Source organism: Ursus maritimus, unplaced genomic scaffold (assembly GCF_017311325.1).
Source record: "Ursus maritimus isolate PB19 unplaced genomic scaffold, ASM1731132v1 scaffold_6, whole genome shotgun sequence".
NCBI lineage: Eukaryota > Metazoa > Chordata > Mammalia > Carnivora > Ursidae > Ursus > Ursus maritimus.
In genome coordinates, this window is record NW_024426774.1 from 18313482 (window position 1) to 18335552 (window position 22071).

Consider the following 22071-nt stretch of genomic DNA (forward strand, 5'->3'; position numbering starts at 1 on the left):
TTTTCAGCATACAAAAGAATAAATTCTGATACCTGCTATAACACGGATGAGCCTTGGAAACATAATGCTAAGTGAAGTAAGGGCAGACACAAAAGGACAAATATTGTATGATTCTACTTATATGAGGTACCTAGACTAGCGCAGCTTCATGAGATAGGAAGAGGGAAAAGGACTATTTCAAAGGGGTGTGGAGGGTGAAGGGTGACTATTCCTCTAGGGGAACTCTGACCAGGAGATCTGCAACTATCTCCAAGGTCAGGCAAAAAGGGGCTTTTCCTTCACAGGGAGAAGTGAACAAAGACTGGAAAGAACTGGGTGTGCGCAAGCAGCAGGAACAGGTGGAGGTGGCAGTGATCACACAGTACAAAGGTATTCTGCAAGGAGGTGAGCCGATTTTCAGGGGTGGTGGATAAGAAAGGGTTACAGACCGGCTCAGGCTGAGAGTAGGTCAAAGTTTAGGGGCCTGGTGGAAGGAGAGCAGCTTAACTAAAGTTTGGTCAAGTCAGGGTAACCCGTATTTCGTCCAGATTGGTCAGTTGGTGCAATCGGTTCACCTTACCATTTACCAGGCAAAAACGAAGGGAATTTGGACGGTCTGTGTCTGATCTGTAGTAGGAAAAAACAAGGGGGAACGCGTGAGTTACACGGGGAAGGGTGGTTCCTAGCAGTAAACCCTTTCAGGAGCACAAAAGGGTGAGGGGATTTCTTTAACCGTCCCTTTCCAGAATTACGGGGCTCGGGTTAAGTGCAACGTTGTAACAATGCAGGGAAATCTCTCCGCGGACTCAATCAGAGGCTGCGGAGGTACAGAAGTAGGGTAGACGCTGGGCTCTGCGTTGAGCCCACACCTCGCTCCCAGCATTTTCGGCACGGGGTGAGAAGGAAGCCAGCAGCAGCGCCCGCGGCGGACAGGAGGCGGCCGCCATTAGCGCGCGTCAGCGGAGGCCTGAGGCGGTGGCGGCCGGCCCCGGCCCCCCCCCCCCGCGCGCGCTCTCGGGTCTGCGCGGAGCCTGCTGGGCGCGCCCTCGGCGCCCGGCGGCGGAGACCCACGGAGGCGGGCCGGGTCGCAGCGGCGCGGCCCGCGAACTTCAGCGGGTCTGGGGGTGGCGGCGCTCCCCGTCTGAGGGGCTCCAGCCCGGCAGCGGCGGTGGCAGCCGCGGCCCCTGAGCGAACCGAGGACCAGGCCGCGAGGCGACAGCACGGCGCAGCCCCCGCCTGCGGCCGCGCCGGAGGTGAGTACGCTGGGGCGGACCGCGCCGCCTTCGGTGGGGTGAGGGGCTGGGACGTCCACTCGCCGCCGGGCGTGGGCGGGCGTTTCCCGGGCGGGGCGCTGGGCTGGGGTGGTCGTTGGGTCGGGCGGAGCCGCAGCGATCCAGGCGGTCTTGGTGAGCCCGGGGTCTGGGCGGTTTCGGCGACGCGCCAGACTCGCGGCCAGTTCAGGTGAGCCGAGCCTCGGGCCTGCCGCCTGCGCTTGCTTCCTGCGTGGCGAGCTCTGTGCCAGCTCCGCGGAGGGCTTCCGTTCTGGGGGCGCTCGGAAACTTCGAGTCAGGCGCACTTAAAATGCCCCCGCCCCATTTCCAAAGGCGTGCGCTGCAAGAGCACGGTGCAGAAATAACAGGCACGTTTGTTTGGGGTGGCCATTTCTCAGGTAGCTTCACCACCAGTCCCCCACGACAGTCTTTTTGTAGGTTTCGAGTTTGCTGTTTTCCATGTTTAATATTTTGTGTGTGCGTCTTTTTACTCGCAGTTTCTTGTTAGCAGTAAGGAACGGTAAGGTCCAACATCGGTTCCTTCGTACATCATTGGAGATGATGGAAAATAAAGATAGGAAACTGACAGTCTTCATTGATGTCAGTGTGGAACTGTAAAGCATGACATTGTGTGAACGACGTGAAAATCGGCCTCCGTATTTCAAAGTCATGGCTCAGTTGTGTTTTGGGAGTGTTACACGTTTTTAAATTACAGTTTAGTTTTTAATGAGGAAAAGTTAAAAGTTGATGTTATGTCTTCTGTGTAAATATGCTGAAAGGCGTATTGATTTTAAAGGCAGTTAAATTCACTGAATATTGAGCATCTATTCGTGCTAGGCACTGATGGCATCCAAAAACCAGTAAGAATGGGGTGCACTATGGAGAGAGTGATTAAGCACACAAGGTAGTAATGATACAAGGCGGAAGACAGTATTAACAGAAACTCCTATTGAGTACTGACTCTTAGCCCTGCACTGTGGTAATACTTTACATGCATACTTTACTTGATACCTAATGTTAATTACTAACTTATTCAAAATTTTTTAGTACCTACTGTCTGGTGAGTGCCCACGATACTATGGTAACCCTTATAGATTTTTTTTTTTTTTTTGACCCCTCTAGATTTTGCCTTTAAGGACTTCACATTGTTATTGGTTAAACAACCAATCACACAAGTCTCATCAGTTGACCCTTGAACAATGGTGCGAGTGTTAGGGGTGCCAACCCCCACGCGGTGGAAAATCTGTGTATGAATTCTGATTCCCCAAAAACTCAACTACTTATAACCTACTGTTGACTGAAAGCCTTGAAATCAATTCATATTTTGTATGTTATATGTATTATGGTGTGTGCTTACAATAAATAAGCTAGAAGAAAGAAGATGTTATGAAGAAATCATAATAAGGAAGAAAATATTTGTAATATATAGTACATTTATAATATACTATACTTATATATAGTACATTTCTATTTATTTATATGTAATACATTTATATGTACTATACTTACAGAAATACCTGTATTTATAGAAAAAAGTCTTCGTATAAGTGTACTTGCGCAGTTCAAACCTGTATTGTTCAAGGCTCAACTGTAAATGTCAGTAAATATAGATAGAAGTTTAAATATTATAACAAGGGGATGACCAGCTTGGAAAGTCAGTTAAAGTTTTCTTAGGAAAGTAATCTTCCCACTAAGATGTTATGGGTAAATAGGAATTAGTTAAAGGTGACCTGCCCCAAAGGAGGGTCCAGGCAAAGGAAATAGGTTCCCCAGAGGGAGATTAGGGAAATTTACAGAACTGAAAGTTCAGAGCAGTTGTATTTAGTGTAGAATGCAAAAGAGGGCAAGAGAGATGATGCCAGGTCTTTTAAGCAACGTTAACAATTTGGGACTGGCTTTTTATTCTGTACCTTAAAGCTTTACAGTGAAATTTTCAAAATACTCAAATGCGGTAACAGTGCTATGAACTTCTCTGTAATATTACCCAGAGTATTTGGACCTTATTTGAAGAGCGGCGGGAGGGGCACCTGGGTGGTTCAGTCGTTAGGCGTCTGCTTTCGGCTCAGGGTGTGATCCCAGAGTCCTGGATCAAGCCCCACATAGGCTCCTCTGCTGGGAGCCTGCTTCTTCCTCTCCCACTCCTCCTGCTTGTGTTCCCTCTCTCGCTGGCTGTCCCTATCTCTATCAAATAAATAAATAAAATCTTTAAAAAAAAAAATGAAGAGCAGTGGGAAGTCATTGAAAGGTTTTAAGCAGGGAAGTTTCAGTCAAATTTGTATCTTTTTTTTTTTTTAAGATTTTATTTATTTATTTGACAGCATGAGCAGACAAAGGGGCAGAGGAAAAGGGAGAAGCAGGATCCACGCTGAGCAGGGAGCCCTCAAATTTGTATCTTATTTTTTAAAATTTTTTTAAAAATTTATTTATTTGACAGAGATAGACAGCCAGCGAGAGAGGAAACACAGCAGGGGAGTGGGAGAGGAAGAAGCAGGCTCCCAGCGGAGGAGCCCGATGTGGGGCTCGATCGGAACGCCGGGGTCACCCCCTGAGCTAAAGGCAGACGCCTAAGGACTGCGCTACCCAGGCATCCCTCAAAAAGGTCACCTTGGGGGCATCTGGCTGGTCCAGTGGTAGAGCATGAGACTCGATCTCAGGGTTCTGAGTTGGGGGGTAGAGTCTGTTTGTTTGTTTGTTTGTTTATTTAAAAAGGTCATCCTGTTGGGGGGTAGAGTTTGTTTGTTTGTTTGTTTATTTAAAAAGGCCATCCTGACTCCTGTGTAGAAACTCCACTGAGTGAGGACAAGAATGGAGTGAGGAAACCACCAAGAGGTGATATTTGGTCCTAGAGTTGTGGCTGTGAAGATAGAGCACGTTCTGAGGGTAGATATTCATCTCTCCTCACCCTGCTAATAATTTTATATTTACATCTTTCAGAGAAATTGTGGAAAGTTTTCTAAAGGATATTGTATTTGAGCTGGGTTTTGCAAGGTAGATAACACTTAAGTGTGGAACCCTGGAATGGAAATGCCTTAGTGACCTTGACAACCTCTGCTCAAGTGCCCCTTTCCCCCTAGGATTTTCTTTTTTAAAGATTTTATTTATTTGTTTGACCGAGAGAGACAGCCAGCGAAAGAGGGAACACAAGCAGGGGGAGTGGGAGAGGAAGCAGCAGGCTCCCAGTAGGGAACCCAACGACATGGGGTGTGATGGATCTCGCTGTGAGCGAAGGCAGGACTGAGCCACCCAGGCGCCCCTGCCCCTAGGATTTTCTCATTGAAATTATCACTTTGGTCCTTAGGGGTATTTAACTTCCTCATTAACAGTTTATCTAAAAGACAAAAAATATCTTCAGTTACTCTGCAACTAAGATGAGCTGAAACTTTCCAAAATTTTTCATTTTTTTATTATTTAACAGTAAACTAGAATTCATTAAATATACAAACTGTCTTTTGAAGTGTTTGATTTTGGTGCTACCATAGTTTGTTCATGGAGGATTGGTGGCCTACTCCCATTCCATAGAATATCTAAGTGAAAAGGGCTCCACATGGAAATGTGATCCATCGGTTCCTTGCGCTGTGTTTAATGCCAGAAATGGTGTTATCTCTAAGGAGAAACGTCAGCTTCTACACAAAGATAGCATACCCATGGTTTATTTTGATACAAAACCTAAATCTTGGGGGAAAAAAAATGCAGCCTGTCATGTGTGTTTACAAAAATAAGTACAATTGGTAATGTGCAGATTTTTTCTATTTGAATTCTAATGTATACATCAAAAAAACTGCTTTTCTTAGTAGTCTGAATCTATTTTTGACTGGATTTTCCTTTCAGTGGATATGTTCCAGAAAGCTCAATCTCTCTCTCCTGACTGATTTTATCACTGCAATTGTTGGGAGTAAGTGGGATAATAATTGGGAAGGTGTCTGGTAAACTGTGATACACGATACTAATATAAGATGGTAGTGGTACTAATTGGAAGTAAACTGAAGCGAAATGAGGGAAATTCTATTCATCTGTCCCTTCTAATTCTGAGCTTCATGATGGTAACTTAGACATTTGTCAGATGGCTTTTTTTTATTCTCTGTAGTACAGTGCATGACTTAGGTTCATTTGTGTCACATGACTGTGATGATTATAGAAGTTCACTCAGCTGATATAAATTGATTTTACATGGTTTATTACATATTACTAATTTATAATAAGAAATACCTAAAATAATGATGACTCTTTTTTTAATAATGACTTTATGTCCATCTTAGATTCAGTTTTTACTTCATGATTCTATACCATGTTTGCTATTAGTAATGCAGTATATTTTTCCTTGTTAGTCTGTAAACTCCTAAGAGACTGTGTCTGTCACGTTAACCCTTCTTTCGTTAATTCTAAACCAGTGCCTTGCACATGGTGGTGGGAGTTTCAGTAAATATGTAAACATTTTTAAAAGTTAAGTTAGTGAAATCAAAACTAAAAGTTCAAAGTAGGTCAGAGAAAGACAATTACATGATCTCAACTCGTGGAATTTAAGAAACAAAACAGTATCATAGGGGAAGAGAGGAAAAAATTAAACAAGATAAAATCAGAAGGAGACAAACCATAAGAGACTTTTTAAAAAAGATTTTATTTTTTATTTGATACAGCGGGGGAGAGAGAGAGAGAAGGAGGGCAGGGGGGAGTGGCAGGCAGAGGGAGAGGGAGAAGCAGGCTCCCCACGAGCAGAGAGCCAGATATGGGGCTCCATCCCAGGACCCTGGTATCAAGACCCAAGCTGAAGGCAGACGCTTAACCATCTGAGCCACCCACGCGCCCCAAGAGACTCTTAATCATAGGAAACAAATTGAGGGTTGCTGGAGGGGAATATGGTGGGAGGATGGGGTAACTCAGTGGTGGATATTGAGGGCACGTGATGTAATGAGTACTGGGAATTATATAAGCCTGATGAATCACTGACCTCTGCCTCTAAAACCAGTAATACCTTATATGTTAATTAACTGAATTTAAGTTAAAAATAATAAATTAAAAAAACCTTAACATGGTTTAGAGCAAGTGCCTCCAAAAAAACAAAAACAAACAAAAAAACCCCAAAACACCAAAACGTAAACTAAAAGTTCATAGCCATGTCGAAATTAAAACTTGAGAGTAAGTGTGAAGATGTTTCTTACTGATCCTTGTAGTAGATTATGACAGAGAAATGGAGAAAGAGAAAGGAGCAAACATTATTGTATTCTTAGTATTTTTTCTGGACCTCAAAACAACCTTATGAGGATGAAAATCATCTCCGTGTTACAGGTTTAGGGTTAGAGAAGGTAAATAACAACAAAGTCACCCAGCTCAAAAATGATGTAGTCAGTATCCCAGCAAAAGTTAGTTTGAATCTAAAGTCGTCTTCATTCTCTATTGGTGTCATAAAATAAGTAAAAACAATATTAGTAGCTTATAACTATACAGTGATGAAAAATATTAGCAGTTTGCTAGAGAACAATAACCTGTTAAAGGGAAATACAGTGAAATACTTGAGGGATGGCTCCTCTTGGTTTTGGAAATGTGTAAGTCATGATACCTGTCATCAAGGATCTTAGATCCAGCTAAAAACCACAAAAGAAACAATAATAAACAGTCTCAGACAATATGATTTAAATACCAAAAATCAACATGCTTTAGGAGAGGAATATTAATATGGGTTTAATATTTTACCCTTTAGGTAGACATGGGACCTGAAGGATAATTAGGATTTGAATGCCCGGAAGGATGGTTACAATTTGAACAGAGAAGTGTAATGAACATGTTATGACACAATAAGGATTGTATCTAAACTAAGGGATTATTTTAGAGTAGTTGAATATAATGTTGGAAACAGTACCACCAGGATATAATGTCCACGAGGGTTGGAATCTTTGTCTGCTTTGTTCTATATGTATCCCAAGCACCTAGAATCATACCTGGTGTATAGTAGGTGCTGAATAAACACACGTTCTTTGTTTTGTTTTGTTTTGTTTTAAGATTTTATTTATTTATTTGACAGAGAGAGACAGCCAGCGAAAGAGGGAACACAGGCAGGGGGAGTGGGAGAGGAAGAGGCAGGCTTCTAGCGGAGGAGCCTGATGTGGGGCTCGATCCCAGAACGCTGGGATCACGCCCTGAGCCGAAGGCAGACGCTTAACGACTGCGCCACCCAGATGCCCCTAAACACACGTTTTTAATGTTTAGGTGTAATTAATATACAATAAAATGCACATATTTAAGACATACCATTTAATAAATGTTTTTACCTGAAATAGTTTCAATTCAATTTTTTTTAAAGTTTTTATTTATTTATTTGACAGAGATAGAGACAGCCAGCGAGAGAGGGAACACAAGCAGGGGGAGTGGGAGAGGAAGAAGCAGGCTCACAGCGGAGGAGCCTGATGTGGGGCTCGATCCCGGAACGCCGGGATCACGCCCTGAGCCGAAGGCAGGCGCTTAACCACTGTGCCACCCAGGCGCCCCCAATTTTTTTTTTAAGATTTTATTTATTTACTTGAGATGGAGAGTGGGCACATGCCTAAGCAGTGGGAGGAGCAGAGGAAGAGGGACAAGCAAAGTTGCACTGAACCCGGAGTCCAGTGTGGGGCTCCATTCCACAATCCCAAGACCATGACCCAAGCCAAGATCAGGTCGGACTGTCAACCACCTGAGCCACCCAGGCATCCCATAATGCTTTATTTCTTAAAAAAGAAGTAAAGAAGTCAAAATTTAAACTTTTCTGACACCTGAATGGTTGGGATGGGTGTTTATATTTTTCTCTATTTTATGTATGTTTGAAAGGGAAGAATTTTAAAGGGAAGCAATTAAATAGGTTTAGAAATATGAGATTTAAAGGACAAAATCTTAGGAGAAAAAAATTAGTGAACATGAAATTCTGGTTTTCTGAATATGTTTTTAATTTGTTTTCTGCTTTTTAATTTTTTTAAATTAGAATAATATATACATATAGTTTAAAAGATAATAGTTTTGGAAAACTAAAAATACTCCCATCCCCTTTCCCTAAGTACAACTACTTGGAACTCACAGCTTTTGTTCTGTTATTTACAGTCATATTTCTAAACAACATGAACATTTTGAGTTCTTATTTTTGAACATTGTCTTTCACATCGCTATTAGGATAGATAACCATTTTAGCTTTCTTATGTTTACCCGCTTTACCTTCTCACATCCTCTTAATGGTTTTAGCTCGGTTTTTCCCCATACAATAAGTAAAAATACACACTATTTTTTTTTCCTTTAGACCTCAGGTCCATCCTTGGTCCAAAGATGGTGCTTGGGGTGCTTGGGTGGCTTAGTCGGTTAAGCGTCTGCTTTTGGCTCAGGTCATGATCCAGGGGTCCTGGGATTGAACCCGCATTGGGCTCCCTGCTCAGTGGGAAGCCTGCCTCTCCCTCTCCCACTACCCCTGCTTGTGTTCCTCTCTCCTGTCTCTCTCTCTCTCTGTCAAATAAAAATCTTATAAAATAAAATAAAATAAATTTTTTAAAATGGTGCTTATATTTATCCAGTAACTGTAATAAACATTGCAGACTCAAAAGAACGTTGATACAATATTGTATCTTGTATTTAACAATCATTTTTAATGGCTGCATTTTTAAAGCTTATAGTTTATAATCTATTTAATCTATATAAATCTTTATAATCTATATAAGCTATTGATACAAAAAATCTTGTCTGGTTTATTACTTTGTAAATCTAGTGCCTAATCAATGCTAAATCACATATAATTTATATTGACTAAGATTCTTTGAATGAAATAATGGTCTATTTGCATTTTTAAGTTCAGAGAATAATTTTGAAAAGCATTACAGGAGGGGTACCTGGGTGACTCAGATGGTTAAGCGTCTGCCTTCAGCTCAGGTCATGATCTCCAGGTACTGGGATCGAGCCCGGCGTCGGGCTCCCAGCCAGGCGGGGAGTTTGCTTCTCTCTCTCCCCCTGCTTGTGCTCTGTCTCTCTCTCTCTCTCTCTCTCAAATGAATAAATAAAATCTTCAAAAAAGAAAAGCATTACAGGAAGGGTTAAGAAAAGTCTTAGAAATACAAAATAGTTTGAGACAGTAGAGACATCCAATTTGCCTTAGTTGTTCAATGCCATCCTCTTGGATTCTATGGCTTTAGTGACTCCTACCTACCTAACTCTAGCTACAAGGCAGAATCCAAAGTTACTGTTGGGATGGCATTGATGGTGCTGTCCCTCACTTTATATTCCACACTCCTCAGCCCCATTGCATTTCCTGCTTTTTCCTTGCCTTTCTGTTTCCCCTTGTCTTTCAGAATTTTTCACAATATTCTCATGAAGAGGTTCAATAAATTTGCTATCAATTTTACTTCAATTCATAATTAAAGCTAGAGGTATTTAAAACAACTTTCAATGACAGGATATTTTCCAAAGCAGAGTCCACTTTTCTGCTTTAATTCCTAGCAAAACCGAGGCTAAGTGGGAATTAGTGTTCAACACAAATTGCTGTGCTTATTGGCCCAGCTCCGTTAGCAGGCCCTAAGATGATTCAGACTGGTTCTTACCTGGTGAAAGGCCGCTGCCACCAGATCCTCAGTTACCAGATTAAATTCACCTCCAGGTACTTCGGAGACTTCTTTTGGGAGAGAGTTTTAAGTGGTCGCAATGGACTACTACTTAAGGCCATTTTCTTGTTCTCATGGCTTTAGGACGGGACTGGTGGATCTTCAGTGACTTTTACTTTGCAGGTTTGCCTTCTATGCAAATGTGCTTACGTTTTTAAATAGAGGTACACTATATACATGTCGTAGAAACATTAATATATTTTGACCCTGATTTTCCACATTTTTGGGAATTTAAAGGAACAACAAAGTAAGCTGTATACACAGAATTTACCCACCACAGATGTTACTTGTTAGGAAAAATTGAAAGTGAACTAAATTCCCAGTAGTCATGGTATAGCTGCCTGATGGGATAATATGTAGCCTTTAAAAATAATTATGAAGCAGTTTATGTAGCCAAATGGAAAAAAAGAGCACAGAAATGAAAAATACAGGAAACAAAAATCATTAATATACTAGCAATACATTTGAATGTGTATGAAAAAATGGAGAGGAAGAAGCAGAAGGTTAAATAGTTATTGTTGGGGGTAATCAAAGTATGGATTATTTTCTCTCTTTCCCAAACTTTCTGTATTAGTGTTTTCCCTTTATAACAAAATATTGTAAGAAATAAGCAAACAGATCAATGTTTAAAGTAGTCCAAGCCATCTGTCCACCAAGAGGTCGTGGAAGCAGCAACACAGTAGAAAAAACAAACATGCCAAACCCACATCCTGGTTTCTAAATACAGTTAAAAAAAAAAAAAAAAAAAAGTTACCATGGCTCCTTAGAGAAAAGTGTGATTCCAGGGCTGGGGCAGAGAAAGAACAAATTATCCTGGAGCATCTTCTTGCTCCAGAAAGTAAGAAGGTGCTCACAGGATGATGAATCCATATCAGAAGGACATCACACTGTAGGGATTCCCACTGGACAAATCTGGGAAATGGAACATCAAAATAAATAATGATATATCAGTGACTTATAACTCACTGACTAAAACAAAAGTCCATGAGGAAAAGATGGACTTTTATTTTTTTTAGGAATGACTTTTCCATAAACTCAACAGTCAGGTGAAGTCGTTGTAACTAAAATAAGTTCCAAATATATCTGAGATTTAAAATTTTTAAATTAAAGTTGAGGGGACACCTGGGTGGCTCAGTCGGTTAAGTGTCTGCCTTAGGCTCAGGTCATGAATCCAGGGTGCTGGGATCGAGCCCCACGATGGGCTCCCTGCTCAGCGGGGAGCCTGCTTCTCCTTCTCCCCCCTGCTCATTCTCTCGCTCTTTCTCTCAAATAAATAAATAAAATCTTTTAAAAAATTAATATTGAGGGTCATATCAGCAAAATGGCAAAATAGGCAGTTTCAAGCTCATGTTCCCACAGAAACATTGAAAAACAAGCAGAAGCTGTTAGAACCAACTTAGAACTCTGGAAAGTAGTTCAGGGTGTATAGGAGCCAAGCAAAGGCTGAATCAAGAAAAATGCAACTTAGAAACAGCAGGCAAAATACATCAAAAATGGGCAAAGGACTTGAACAGATGTTTCTCCAAAGAAGATAGACAAATGGCCAATAAGCACATGAAAACGATGCTCGACATCACTAGTTACAATGAGATTTACTTTATTAGGATAGTATTATTTAATAAAATAAGTATTGTCAAGGATGTGGAGAAATTAGAACCCTGGTACATTGCTGGTGGGAATACAAAATTATTCATATTAGCCAGAGGTGTAAACAGTCCAAATATTGGGGCGCCTGGGTGGCGCAGTCGTTAAGCATCTGCCTTTGGCTCAGGGCGTGATCCCGGTGCTCTGGGATCGAGCCCCGCATCAGGCTCCTCCGCTGGGAGCCTGCTTCTTCCTCTCCCACTCCCTGTGCCTCTGTTCCCTCTTTCGCTGGCTGTCTCTCTCTGTCAACTAAATAAATAAAATCTTAAAAAAAAAAAAAAAAAACAGATGAATGTGTTAACAAATATATATACCTGCGATGGAATATGTTATATACCTGCAAAGGAATTTATGTTAAGTGAAATAAGCCAGACACAAAAGGACAAATGTATGATTCTATTTATGCAAAATACAAGGCAAATTCATAAAGGGAGAAGGTTAGAATAGGGGTTATTAGGCCTGGGAAGAGAGAGGAATAGGGAATTATTGTTTATTGGGTACAGAGTTTCTTTTTGGGAAGTTGAAAGAGTCTTGGAAATGGATAGTGGTAATGGTTGTACAACATTGAGGATATAATTGATGCCATTGAATTGTATACCGTACATGTCAGTTTGCTTCCCCAAGGAATTGTAAGAATGAGAATAAGAATGTAGTATATTTTGTTTGTTAAACCAAAGGGCACATTATAATTTTTATCATAATTCTTAAGAAATAGTTCTAAGCAGAAAAAATATTTTTGTTGGAAGATTATTAGACTCCAAAAGTTATTTTTTATTACTGTTGTACTCTGTAAATGAAAATGACAGCTTTGAGTTTGGTCACGTAAGTTCTTAAGACCCTTTCAGTGCTACTTTAGGGATACCTAATAACTTACGTTAAAGATTGTTAATGCATATATAAGAATGAACTTATCTAAAATACTGAATTGAGGACTTTAGCTTTTGTTTATTTTTACTTTTACAGTAAGGCAAAAGAATGAAAGAAGTAGATAATCTCGAAAGTATAAAAGAAGAATGGTAAGTTGATTCAAGTTTTGCATTTCTTTGTTATTAATGCATTTCTTATCTATTTTTACTGCATTTCACTGACACATATAAGTTTTCATTATGGTTCTTTCAGTTAACTAGCTGATGGTAATACATTTTAAAGTAATTTTTTTTAGTCAAAGCTACATTGAATGGATTCTAATGAAGTTTTAAAATGTTTTTGTTATTAACATGTTAAATTTCTCTCTGTTCACATATTACTTCTGTTGTTTAAGTGAGAAATTCAAGTAACTGTTCACTTTGTTAGTCTTTTATGTTATACTGTCTTGGAGTCATAGCGGAAATAAAATGGCTCTAGAGTCAGATAAACCTGAGTTTGAACCCCATGTCTTTACTACCTCTTTGGCCTTAGAGCAGCTTAGGTAGATTCTTTGGGCTTCTGTTACCTCATCTGCAGAACAGGCAGGGGGGTACATATATGTTTGTACCTGAAAGGTTTTTATGAAAATTAGATAGCTGACATAAAGCACTTAGTATTAGGACAGGGGCACCTGGGTGGTTGTCGGTGGTGTGTGCGACCTTTGATCTCAGGCTTGTGAAAGATTTATTTATTTATTTGAGAGAGAGCGCGCACCAGCATGCATGGAGTGGGGGGGAGCAAAGGGAGAGAGAATCTCAAGCCAACTTTCCGATGAGTGCAGAGAGCCATGTGGGGCTCAGTCTCAGGCTCAGATCATATCCTGAGCTGAAATCAAGAGTTGGGCGCTTAACCAACTGAGCCACCCAGGGGTCCCTAAAATAAAATCTTTAAATAATAATAATAATAATAATAATAATAATAGCACATAGTAGGGACTCAAGAAATGGTTGGTGCATAGTCTGTGGTTCTTATCAATACAGAATATTTTATTTTCACTTATCTGAGGTAAAATGTGTATTTTTGTATTAATGTTGTTTGTTTTAAATACTTGAGGTAAATTTCTTCCTTTCACTGTCCATTTAAGGAAACAGACAACTGTTTCATACGTAAAAATACTTCATAAATGCTTCTATACTAAACAAATATTATTTATTTTTTTATTATTGTTTTATATAAATATTTTATACTAACTATATAATTGTGAGATTGTGTCAGGGGGCCTCTAAGACCACCCCCAGGTTTGATGATTTGCTGAGAGGATGCAAAGGACTCAGCATATAATCATACTAATGACTATGACTTATTATATTATAATGGAAAGATACAAAGTAAAATCAGCAAAGGGGAAAAGCATATGGGGTGAAGTTCAAAGGAAACCGGGTTCAAACTTTCAAGAGTCCTTGCCCAGTGGAATCATCTAGGATGCTCTTAATTCTCCCAGTAATAAGTTATGACACCACATGTAAATTGTTGTTCGCCTAAGGAAGTTCATTGGAAATCAGTCTAGAGTTTTTACTGGTGTGTTGTAATATGTACCACTACTATGAATGTAATTAAATAATCAGTAAGATATCTATACAAAAATATTAGGAATAGATTTTATAATTTTCTTTGTAACAAGAAATAGTGGTCCGGTAAAAAAATGAAAAGACTTTTCCTAAGCATATCAGTAATTCAAAGACTATAAATGGTGAAGATCCATATTTACCATGTGTGCTGCCAAAGCATACACAGATGCAAATCCTTCACCCATTTGGACACCAGCTGATATAACCTTATTTATTCAGAACACAGTAGTGAATGAGAAAGTCAGCAGAAGAGGGTACTCTGTAGCCAAAATAGATGTTTCAAAGTCCTTTTCCTGAACTTGTTTACTTTTTATTATCAGAGAAACTCCTGAAACTTCAAGACTGTATACTGAGCCATAAGAACTTTGTTACCTGGTTTTCAAATTTTGGAAAGGAGTATTGATACTTACATCATAAAAGGATAGTGACACATAAGGGAAAGGATAACAGTAGAAAACATAGATGAAATAATAATGTCTGGATATTTTTAGTGTTAAGGCAAGTCTTCATAAATTTATCTGCCCATGGGATTTTGCTGCATTCTATCTTAATATAGTACAATATAAAGGGATTCCCTGAATTACAAATAATAAAAAAATTAAATATGGTGTACTTTCCTATTTTTCCTTGTCAGGAATGTCTTTCATACTCAATTTTTATTTTATTTTATTTTATTTTATTTTATTTTATTTTATTTTAGTGCATGGGAGGAGGGGGGAGGGGCAGAGGGAGAGAGAGTGAAAATCTTTAAGCAGGCTCCATGCCCAGTTTGGAGCGCAACGCAGGGCTTGATCTCACAACCCTGAGATTGTGACCTGAGCTGAAATCAAGGGTTGGACTCTTAAACTGACTAAACCACCCAGGCACCCCTTCTTTTTAAAAATTATTATTAATAAACTTTATTTTTAAGAGTAGTTTTAGGGTTAAAGAAAAATTGAGCAGAAAATACACAGTTCCCATATCTCCATCCTCCCCTTTCCCACCGCTTTCCCCACCACACAGTTTCCTATATTATTAACATTGTGTATTATGTAGTATATTTGTTACAATTTAGAACCAATATTGATACATTATTATTAATTGTAGTTTACATTTGGACCCATTTTTTGTATTGTACAATTCTTTGGGGTTTGACAAATGGTGTTGATGCATATGATGTTGTGCTTTTATTTATTTAAGTTTATTATTATTATTATTTTTAGTAATCTCTCTATCCAATGTGGAGCTTGAACTCACAACCCTGAGATGAAGAGTTGCATACTCTTCCATCTGAGACAGCCAGGTGTTGTGCTTTTGATCCCAGGTACCAGTTGTTACTGCGGGTTTATAGGAAAGCACTTGGCTTTTATTTAATAATCTTGTATTCTACTACCTTGCTAAAATTGCATATTACTTCCAGGAATTTGTTGTTGTTATTTGGGATTTTCTGTGTAGACAATCATGTCATCTGCAGACAAAGCTGTACCTTTTATTTTCTTTACTAGTCTTACTGATTTAGTTAGGATTTCCAATATGGCATTGAATAGGAGTGGTGAGTAGGGGCATCTTTGTCTGATTCCTGATCTTAGGGGGAAAGTATCTAGTTCCTTGTCATAAAGTACAATGTTAGCTGTAGGTTATTTGTAGGTGTTCTTTATCAAGTTAAGAGAGTTCTTGTCTGTTCTAGTTTGCTGAGGGTTTTTCTCAAGAATGAGTGTTGGACAATATCAGACCTAGCCATATTTAGCCTACCCATGCTTAGTATATTTCTTAAAACATGGTCCTTCTTGCAATATTTTGTACTAAATTTAATTCTCAATATGTTCTGAGATAGAAGTTAAAACCAAGCTTTAATTCTAAATGAAAAAGAAAAACGTTTTTAAGATGTGCCTTTGTAACTGCAATTTAGAATTTCCAAGTGAATTCAGAAAATATTAGCTTTTTCCATAAGGGACTCTTACTCACAGGAAACAAACTGAGGGTTGCTGGAGGGGAGATGGGTGGGGGATGGGGTAACTGGGTTGTGGGCATTAAGGAGGGCACATGATGTGTAATGAGCACTGAGTGTTATATACAGCTGATGAATCACTGACCTCTACCTCTGAAACTAATAATACTTTATATGTTAATTAATTGAATTTGAATAAAATTTTAAAATTAAAGAAAAGAGTGTGTATTGGATATTGTCAGATGCTTTTTATCTGTTGATATGATCATGATTTTTCTTCTATAGTGTATTGATGTGATGGATTATATTGATTTTCTCATGTTGGATCAGCCTTGCATACCTGAAATAAATCCTACTTGGTCGCAGTAAGGATTTTTGCATCTACGTTCATGAGAGATACTGATGAGGGAGCAGAAGGCAAGCTGAGGGCAAAGCACAAGCTGACACACCATGTGTGTGACATTCCTCAGGCACTGCTGGCTGCCCTAAAACTAAGGGAAGGAAAAAACAAATGGTTAATAGAGATCATAGTCCATGAGTCCTCATCAGTTTATAAATGTCTTAGTGATTTACAAGAAAAAAAGCATTCTTTTTTTTTTAAGATTTTATTTAGTTATTTGACAGAGAGAGATAGAGAGATGGGGAACATAGCAAGGGGAGTGTGAGACGTAGAAGCAGGCTTCCCTGCTGAGCAGGGAGCCCGATGCGGGGCTCGATCCCAGGACTCTGGGATCATGACCCAAGCTGAAGGCAGACTCTTAATGGCTGAGCCACCCAGGCGCCCCAGAAAAAAAAGCATTCTTATCAATAACCTTAACTTCCAGAAGGGAACTCGGAAGTATCTTAATGTGTTACTGCTTTATAAGAGGGAAAAACAACCTTAACTCGACCAAACCAAGGCGTTCAGGATCTTGTAGGTCCTCTTTAGCATATGAAAGTTCTTTTGAAAACCTCCCGTTTCCTTACCTCCCTCAACTCCCAAGTATATAATCTACCAACCCTCACAACCCTGGTGCAGCAGCTCTTTCTGCCCATGGGTCTTATCCCCATGCTTTAATAAAATCACCATTTTTGCAGCAAAGATGTCTCAAGAATTCTTTCTTGGCTGTCGGCTCCAGTCCTCACCTGCATTCAAAAACTACATCAATACTGTTTTTTTCCTCTCTTGAAATGTCTTTGTCTGGTTTTATTTACTTATTTTTATTTATTTTTTTTTTTTAAGATTTATTTATTTTAGAGAGAGATAGGAGGAGAGTGAGTATGTGCACATATGAGCGGGGGAAGGGGCAAAGGGAGAAAGAGAATCCCAAGCAGACTCTGCTGAGCACAGAGCCTGCCTGATGTGGGGCTCAGTCCCACGACCCATGAGATCATGACCTGAGCCAAAACCAAGAGTCAGAGTTAGAAGTGTTCCTTTTGCTTTTATTTTCTTGAAGAGATTGTAGAGAATTGGTATCATTTTTTCTGTAAATGTTTGATAGAATTTACTAGTGAAATCTTTTTATTTTTTTAAGATTTGATTGATTTATTTGAGAAAGAGCAAGCTGAGTGCACGTGCACACAGATGGTGGGGGGCTGGGCATGGAGAGACTGAGGCCAAGGGAGAAGGAGAGGAAGTAGCCCTCCTCAGCAGGGAACCCCATTCAGGGCTCCACCCCAAGACCCTAGTATCATGACCTGAGCCTATGGTCAGGCCAGTTAAGCTTAACTGACTGAGCCACCTGATGAGGGAATGGAAGGCAAGCTGAGGAAAAAGCAGAATCAGAGCCCCACAACCCCCACCCCCAGATGGGATTTATGTGACATTCCTCAGGCACTTCTGGCTGCCCTAAAGCTAAAGAAAGGAAAAACAAATAGTTAACTTATAGAGATCATAATCCTGCGAGACTTGAGTCTCCCTCAGTTTACAAATGTTTTAGACAAGAACAAAGCATTTCTATCAATAACCTAGCTTCCAGAAGGAAATGCAGATACAATTAAATGTCCTTATAATCTGCAGCCCATTGACAGATACTTAAAGCAGGCAGAGTATAATGTTCCTCCGGGAAGTTCCCAGCTATCTTCCTGTCAGTGCCTTGCTAGAGGGAAAAAGAACGTTAACTTGACAATGGCAAGGCCTCAGGTATCCTGTGAGTCTTCTTTAACATATGAAAATCCTTTTGAAACCTCCCATTTCCTTCTCCAACACCATAGTAGATAATCAGCCATTCCTCACAGCCCCGGGGCAGCAGCTCTTTCTGTGCACAGGTCCTGCCCCTGTGCTTTAATAAACCACCATTTTTGGGGGGCGCCTGAGTGGCACAGTCGTTAAGCGTCTGCCTTCGGCTCAGGGCGTGATCCCAGCGTTCTGGGATCGAGCCCCACATCAAGCTCTGCCGCTGGGAGCCTGCTTCTTCCTCTCCCACTCCCCCTACTTGTGTTCTGTCTCTCGCTGGCTGTCTGTCTCTCTGTCAAATAAATAAAATATAAATAAATAAATCAACCAACCAACCAACCAACCATTTTGCACCAAAGATGTCTCAAGAATTCTTTCTTGGTTGTGGGCTCTGGACTCCACCCCACTGAACCTCACCTATATTCCAGAACCACATCACACCCAATATTGAAATCATGTTTTGTGCCAAGTGTTTTCGGTTTTGGAAGATTGTTAATTATTGACTCAGTTTTCTTAATAGATACAAGCTTTTGTATATGTTCCTCCTTAAGGTAAGGTCTTTCAAGGAATTGGTCCATTTCATCTAAGTTACCAAATTTGTGGGCATAGAGCCATTTATAATGCATCTCCACACACTGTACTCTGAACCTCTTAAAAACCTAGACTACTTCTTGCTCATCTTTATATCTCACCACCTGTCATATAGTAGGTACTCAATAAATGTTTGATTGACTTAACAAAATGAGGCTTAATAGAATTTATGTATCAGATAGGTAAGATAAAGGACTAAAGCTACTTTGGATTCTCAGCTTCATTGGCTTTGTACTTACTAATTGTGTATAAGCTGCTTTCTTATAGCTGGGACACGGGGGTGCAAGAGCACCTGGTTCTGGGGGTCCCAAACATACCAGGTTCTGGCGCTGCCACTGACAAAATCCAAAGGCAGAGAAACAAGTGGTAGTGAAACAGGAAAATAATTTATTTCAGTGACACCAGTGCTGGAAAGACAGCAGACTAGCGTTTCAGACTGTCTCCAGAGTGCCAAAAATACTTCAGGTTTATTTAAGGAAAATGTGGGGCAAAAGTGGGTGGGTGTGTACGGGTAGGCAGTGAAGGTCAAGTTGATCATTGTCTCTCGGAGTCAGTCGTGAGCTGGGTCTTGCTGGTTCAGGGCAGTCCTTATTGCTCGAGGGGGTAGTTTCAGGTCCCATCAGGGGATGCTTACCCTCAGGGTCTTTTGCCTGAGTCCAGAAACAATCTGGAAAGAACCTAACTGGAAAGTGAGGTTAAGGCGGAGGCAGCCAGGGGCACCTGGGTGGCTCAGTTGACTTCAGCTCAGGTTATGATCTCAGGGTCCTGGGATCAAGCCCTGCGTTGGGCTCCTCGTTCAGGTGGGAGTCTGCTTCTCTGTCTGCGTTCCCCCCCCCCACTCCTACTCTGTCTCTTGTCTGTCAAATAAATAAAATCTTAAAAAAAAAATTGGAGGCAGCCAAAATCCTCTTTTCTGGCAAATACCAGAGAGCATTCAGTGGTCACAATGATATTATTTATCTAATATTATGTGCCAGTATCTGTACCTGATACATAATGTATACCACGATGGCTTTTGTATGTGTTTGTGTGTAATATTTGCAGCAACCATGTAAGATAGATGCTAGTATCTGCATTTTGCAGATGAAAATGGCAAATCACGTAGAGGCTGCTAGGTTTCTCACCCAAAGTGTGACTCAGTACCTAAACACAAACTCCAAAGCCTGAACTTTTTAGACAGTATCCTCTACTGTCACACAGCTGTACTAATTAAAGAGAGGAAGATCATTAGTATTGTGAGAAATCATCTTAGGATATGATATTTTATGTAAGAAGTATCATGTCATTGCTTTCAGAAAAGCATAATTAATCCTTGGATAATATGAAGCATCTTAAGAATATATATAGAGAGATTATCTAGAAGAGTAAAAAGAGTATGCCTAAATTAAAATATTGCTCCGAGTGTTAGCATTTTAATAACATAGCGATGACTCTTTTGTCTGGCGCAATGATTAAGAGCACAGGCATTGGTAGCCTGGGTTCAGTTTCCAGCTCTGCCTCCCAAGAGCTTTGTGATCTTGAGCAAATTGCTTAAGGGAGGGCAGGGGCAGAGGAAGAGGGAGGAGCAGGCTCCCTGCTGGGCAGGGAGCATGACAATGTGGGTGGATTCCAGGACCCCAGAGTCATGACCTGAGCTGAAGGCAGACACTTAACCAGCTGAGGCACCCAGGTGCCCCTCTTTTTTTTTTTTTTAATTTTACCTTTTTTTTTCCTTAAGCTTTTTTTTTTATTCTTTCTTTCTTTTTTTTGGGGGGGGGTGTCCTAAATGGGAATAAAAACAATATGTGCCTTTTTAGGTCATTGTGAGGATTGAATGAGTTAACCCATGTAAAGTACTTAAAATAGTTTCTAAATATATTAATAAGTGCTCAATAAATGTTAGCTATTAAGAGAAGCGTTATAGCATATCATAGGTGCATAGATGTGGAAAGGCAAATTAACAGCATTCTAATTCTGTCTTTGCCACTTACTAGCTGTAACCTCATGTAACTTAACATTTCTGTGACTCATTTTCCTTCCTATAAAAATGTGGATAAGAGTATCTATCTTATAGTTCCTGGCAAAGTATGAGAGCTGTAAAAATATTATTTATGGAATCTGAGAAGTTATGTTTCAGTACATGTATGAATTTTCTGTATGACTTTTAAAAAGATCGGTCAGAAACCATCTTTTCTGTCAAACAAAATCTTCAGTAATATTTCTTAGATGATAAAATATAAATGCAAAATAAAAACCAGTAGGTGGGGGTAGGCAAAATGGATGGAGGGAGTCAAAAGGTATAAACCTTCAGTTATAAAATAAGTCATGAGGATGTAATATATAGCATAGTTAAAAATACTCTATTGCATATTGGAAAGTTGCTAAAAAATCACATCTTAAACGTTCTCATCACAGAAAAATTTTTGTAACTGTATATGGGTGATAGATGTTAACTAGACATACTGTTGTGACCGTTTCACAGTATATATAAATACCAAATCGTGTGGTACACCTGAAACTCATGTTGATTATACATCAATTTAAAAAATAGTAGAGTATTGGGGCGCCTGGGTAGCGCAGTCATTAAAGCGTCTGCCTTCGGCTCAGGGCATGATCCTGGCGTACTAGGATCGAGTCCCACATCGGGCTCCTCCGCTGTGAGCCTGCTTCTTCCTCTCCCACTCCCCTTGCTGTGTTCCCTCTCTCGCTGGCTGTCTCTCTGTCACATAAATAAATAAAATCTTAAAAAAAAAAATAGTAGAGTATTAAACAACTACAAATCAGAAGTCTTCAGTGGGAAATCTCATTCTGAAGTATGCAAACAACCAAAACTGTGATTAGGACTGTTCCTGACACATTATCATCTTTAGTTTCAAGAGTGCTTTCTGTTGGGGCACCTGGGTGGCTCAGTTGGTTAAGTGTCTGCTTTCAGCATAGGTCATGATCCCAGGGTCCTGGGATTGAGCCCCACTTCGGGCTCCCTGCTAAGTGCGGAGTCTGCTGCTCCCTCTCCTGCCCCTCCCCTCAACTCGTGCGAGCACGCACTTGCTCTCGCAAATAAATAAATAAAATCTTAAAAAAAAAAAGTGCTTTTTATTACCGGAATGTACGTAGTAACCCCTTGTAAAGCTATTTTGAGCTTTTTACAAAGAACTCATTTTTTTTTACTCTGGACCAGTGATTTTCAACCTGTTGAGATCCGCCCCCCCCCCCCATGCCTGGCAATGTCTATAGATGGTTTTGGTTATTATAACACTGGAGGTGGGAATGGGTAGAGTGTGCATGATACTGGCATCTAGTGGGTAAAGGCCATGGATGCTGCCTAACATCCTACAATACATAGGGCAGCCCACACAACAAAGAATTATCCCTCCCCAAATGTCAGTAGACTGAAGTTGTGAGAAAACCCTGCTCTGGACCAGAAAGATTGATGACTTCCCAAGGTCAC

General features: G+C 40.1%; 1 protein-coding gene across 4 annotated transcripts in view; it reads left to right on the top strand.

Annotated features, from left to right (window-relative positions):
* Window positions 1-22071, top strand: part of UBXN2A (UBX domain protein 2A) — a 44525-nt gene that overhangs the window by 1331 nt on the left and 21123 nt on the right. The window contains exons 1-2 of one of the 4 annotated variants that reach the window (XM_040622947.1): window positions 1036-1232; window positions 12461-12513. In XM_040622947.1, coding sequence (XP_040478881.1) covers window positions 12473-12513 — 41 coding nt within the window. In that variant the 5' untranslated portion in view covers window positions 1036-1232; window positions 12461-12472. Of the gene's footprint in view, window positions 1-1035; window positions 1233-1394; window positions 1441-12460; window positions 12514-22071 lie in introns of those variants that run through there. The other 3 variants (XM_040622944.1, XM_040622946.1, XM_040622945.1) reach the window with 3 other exon arrangements.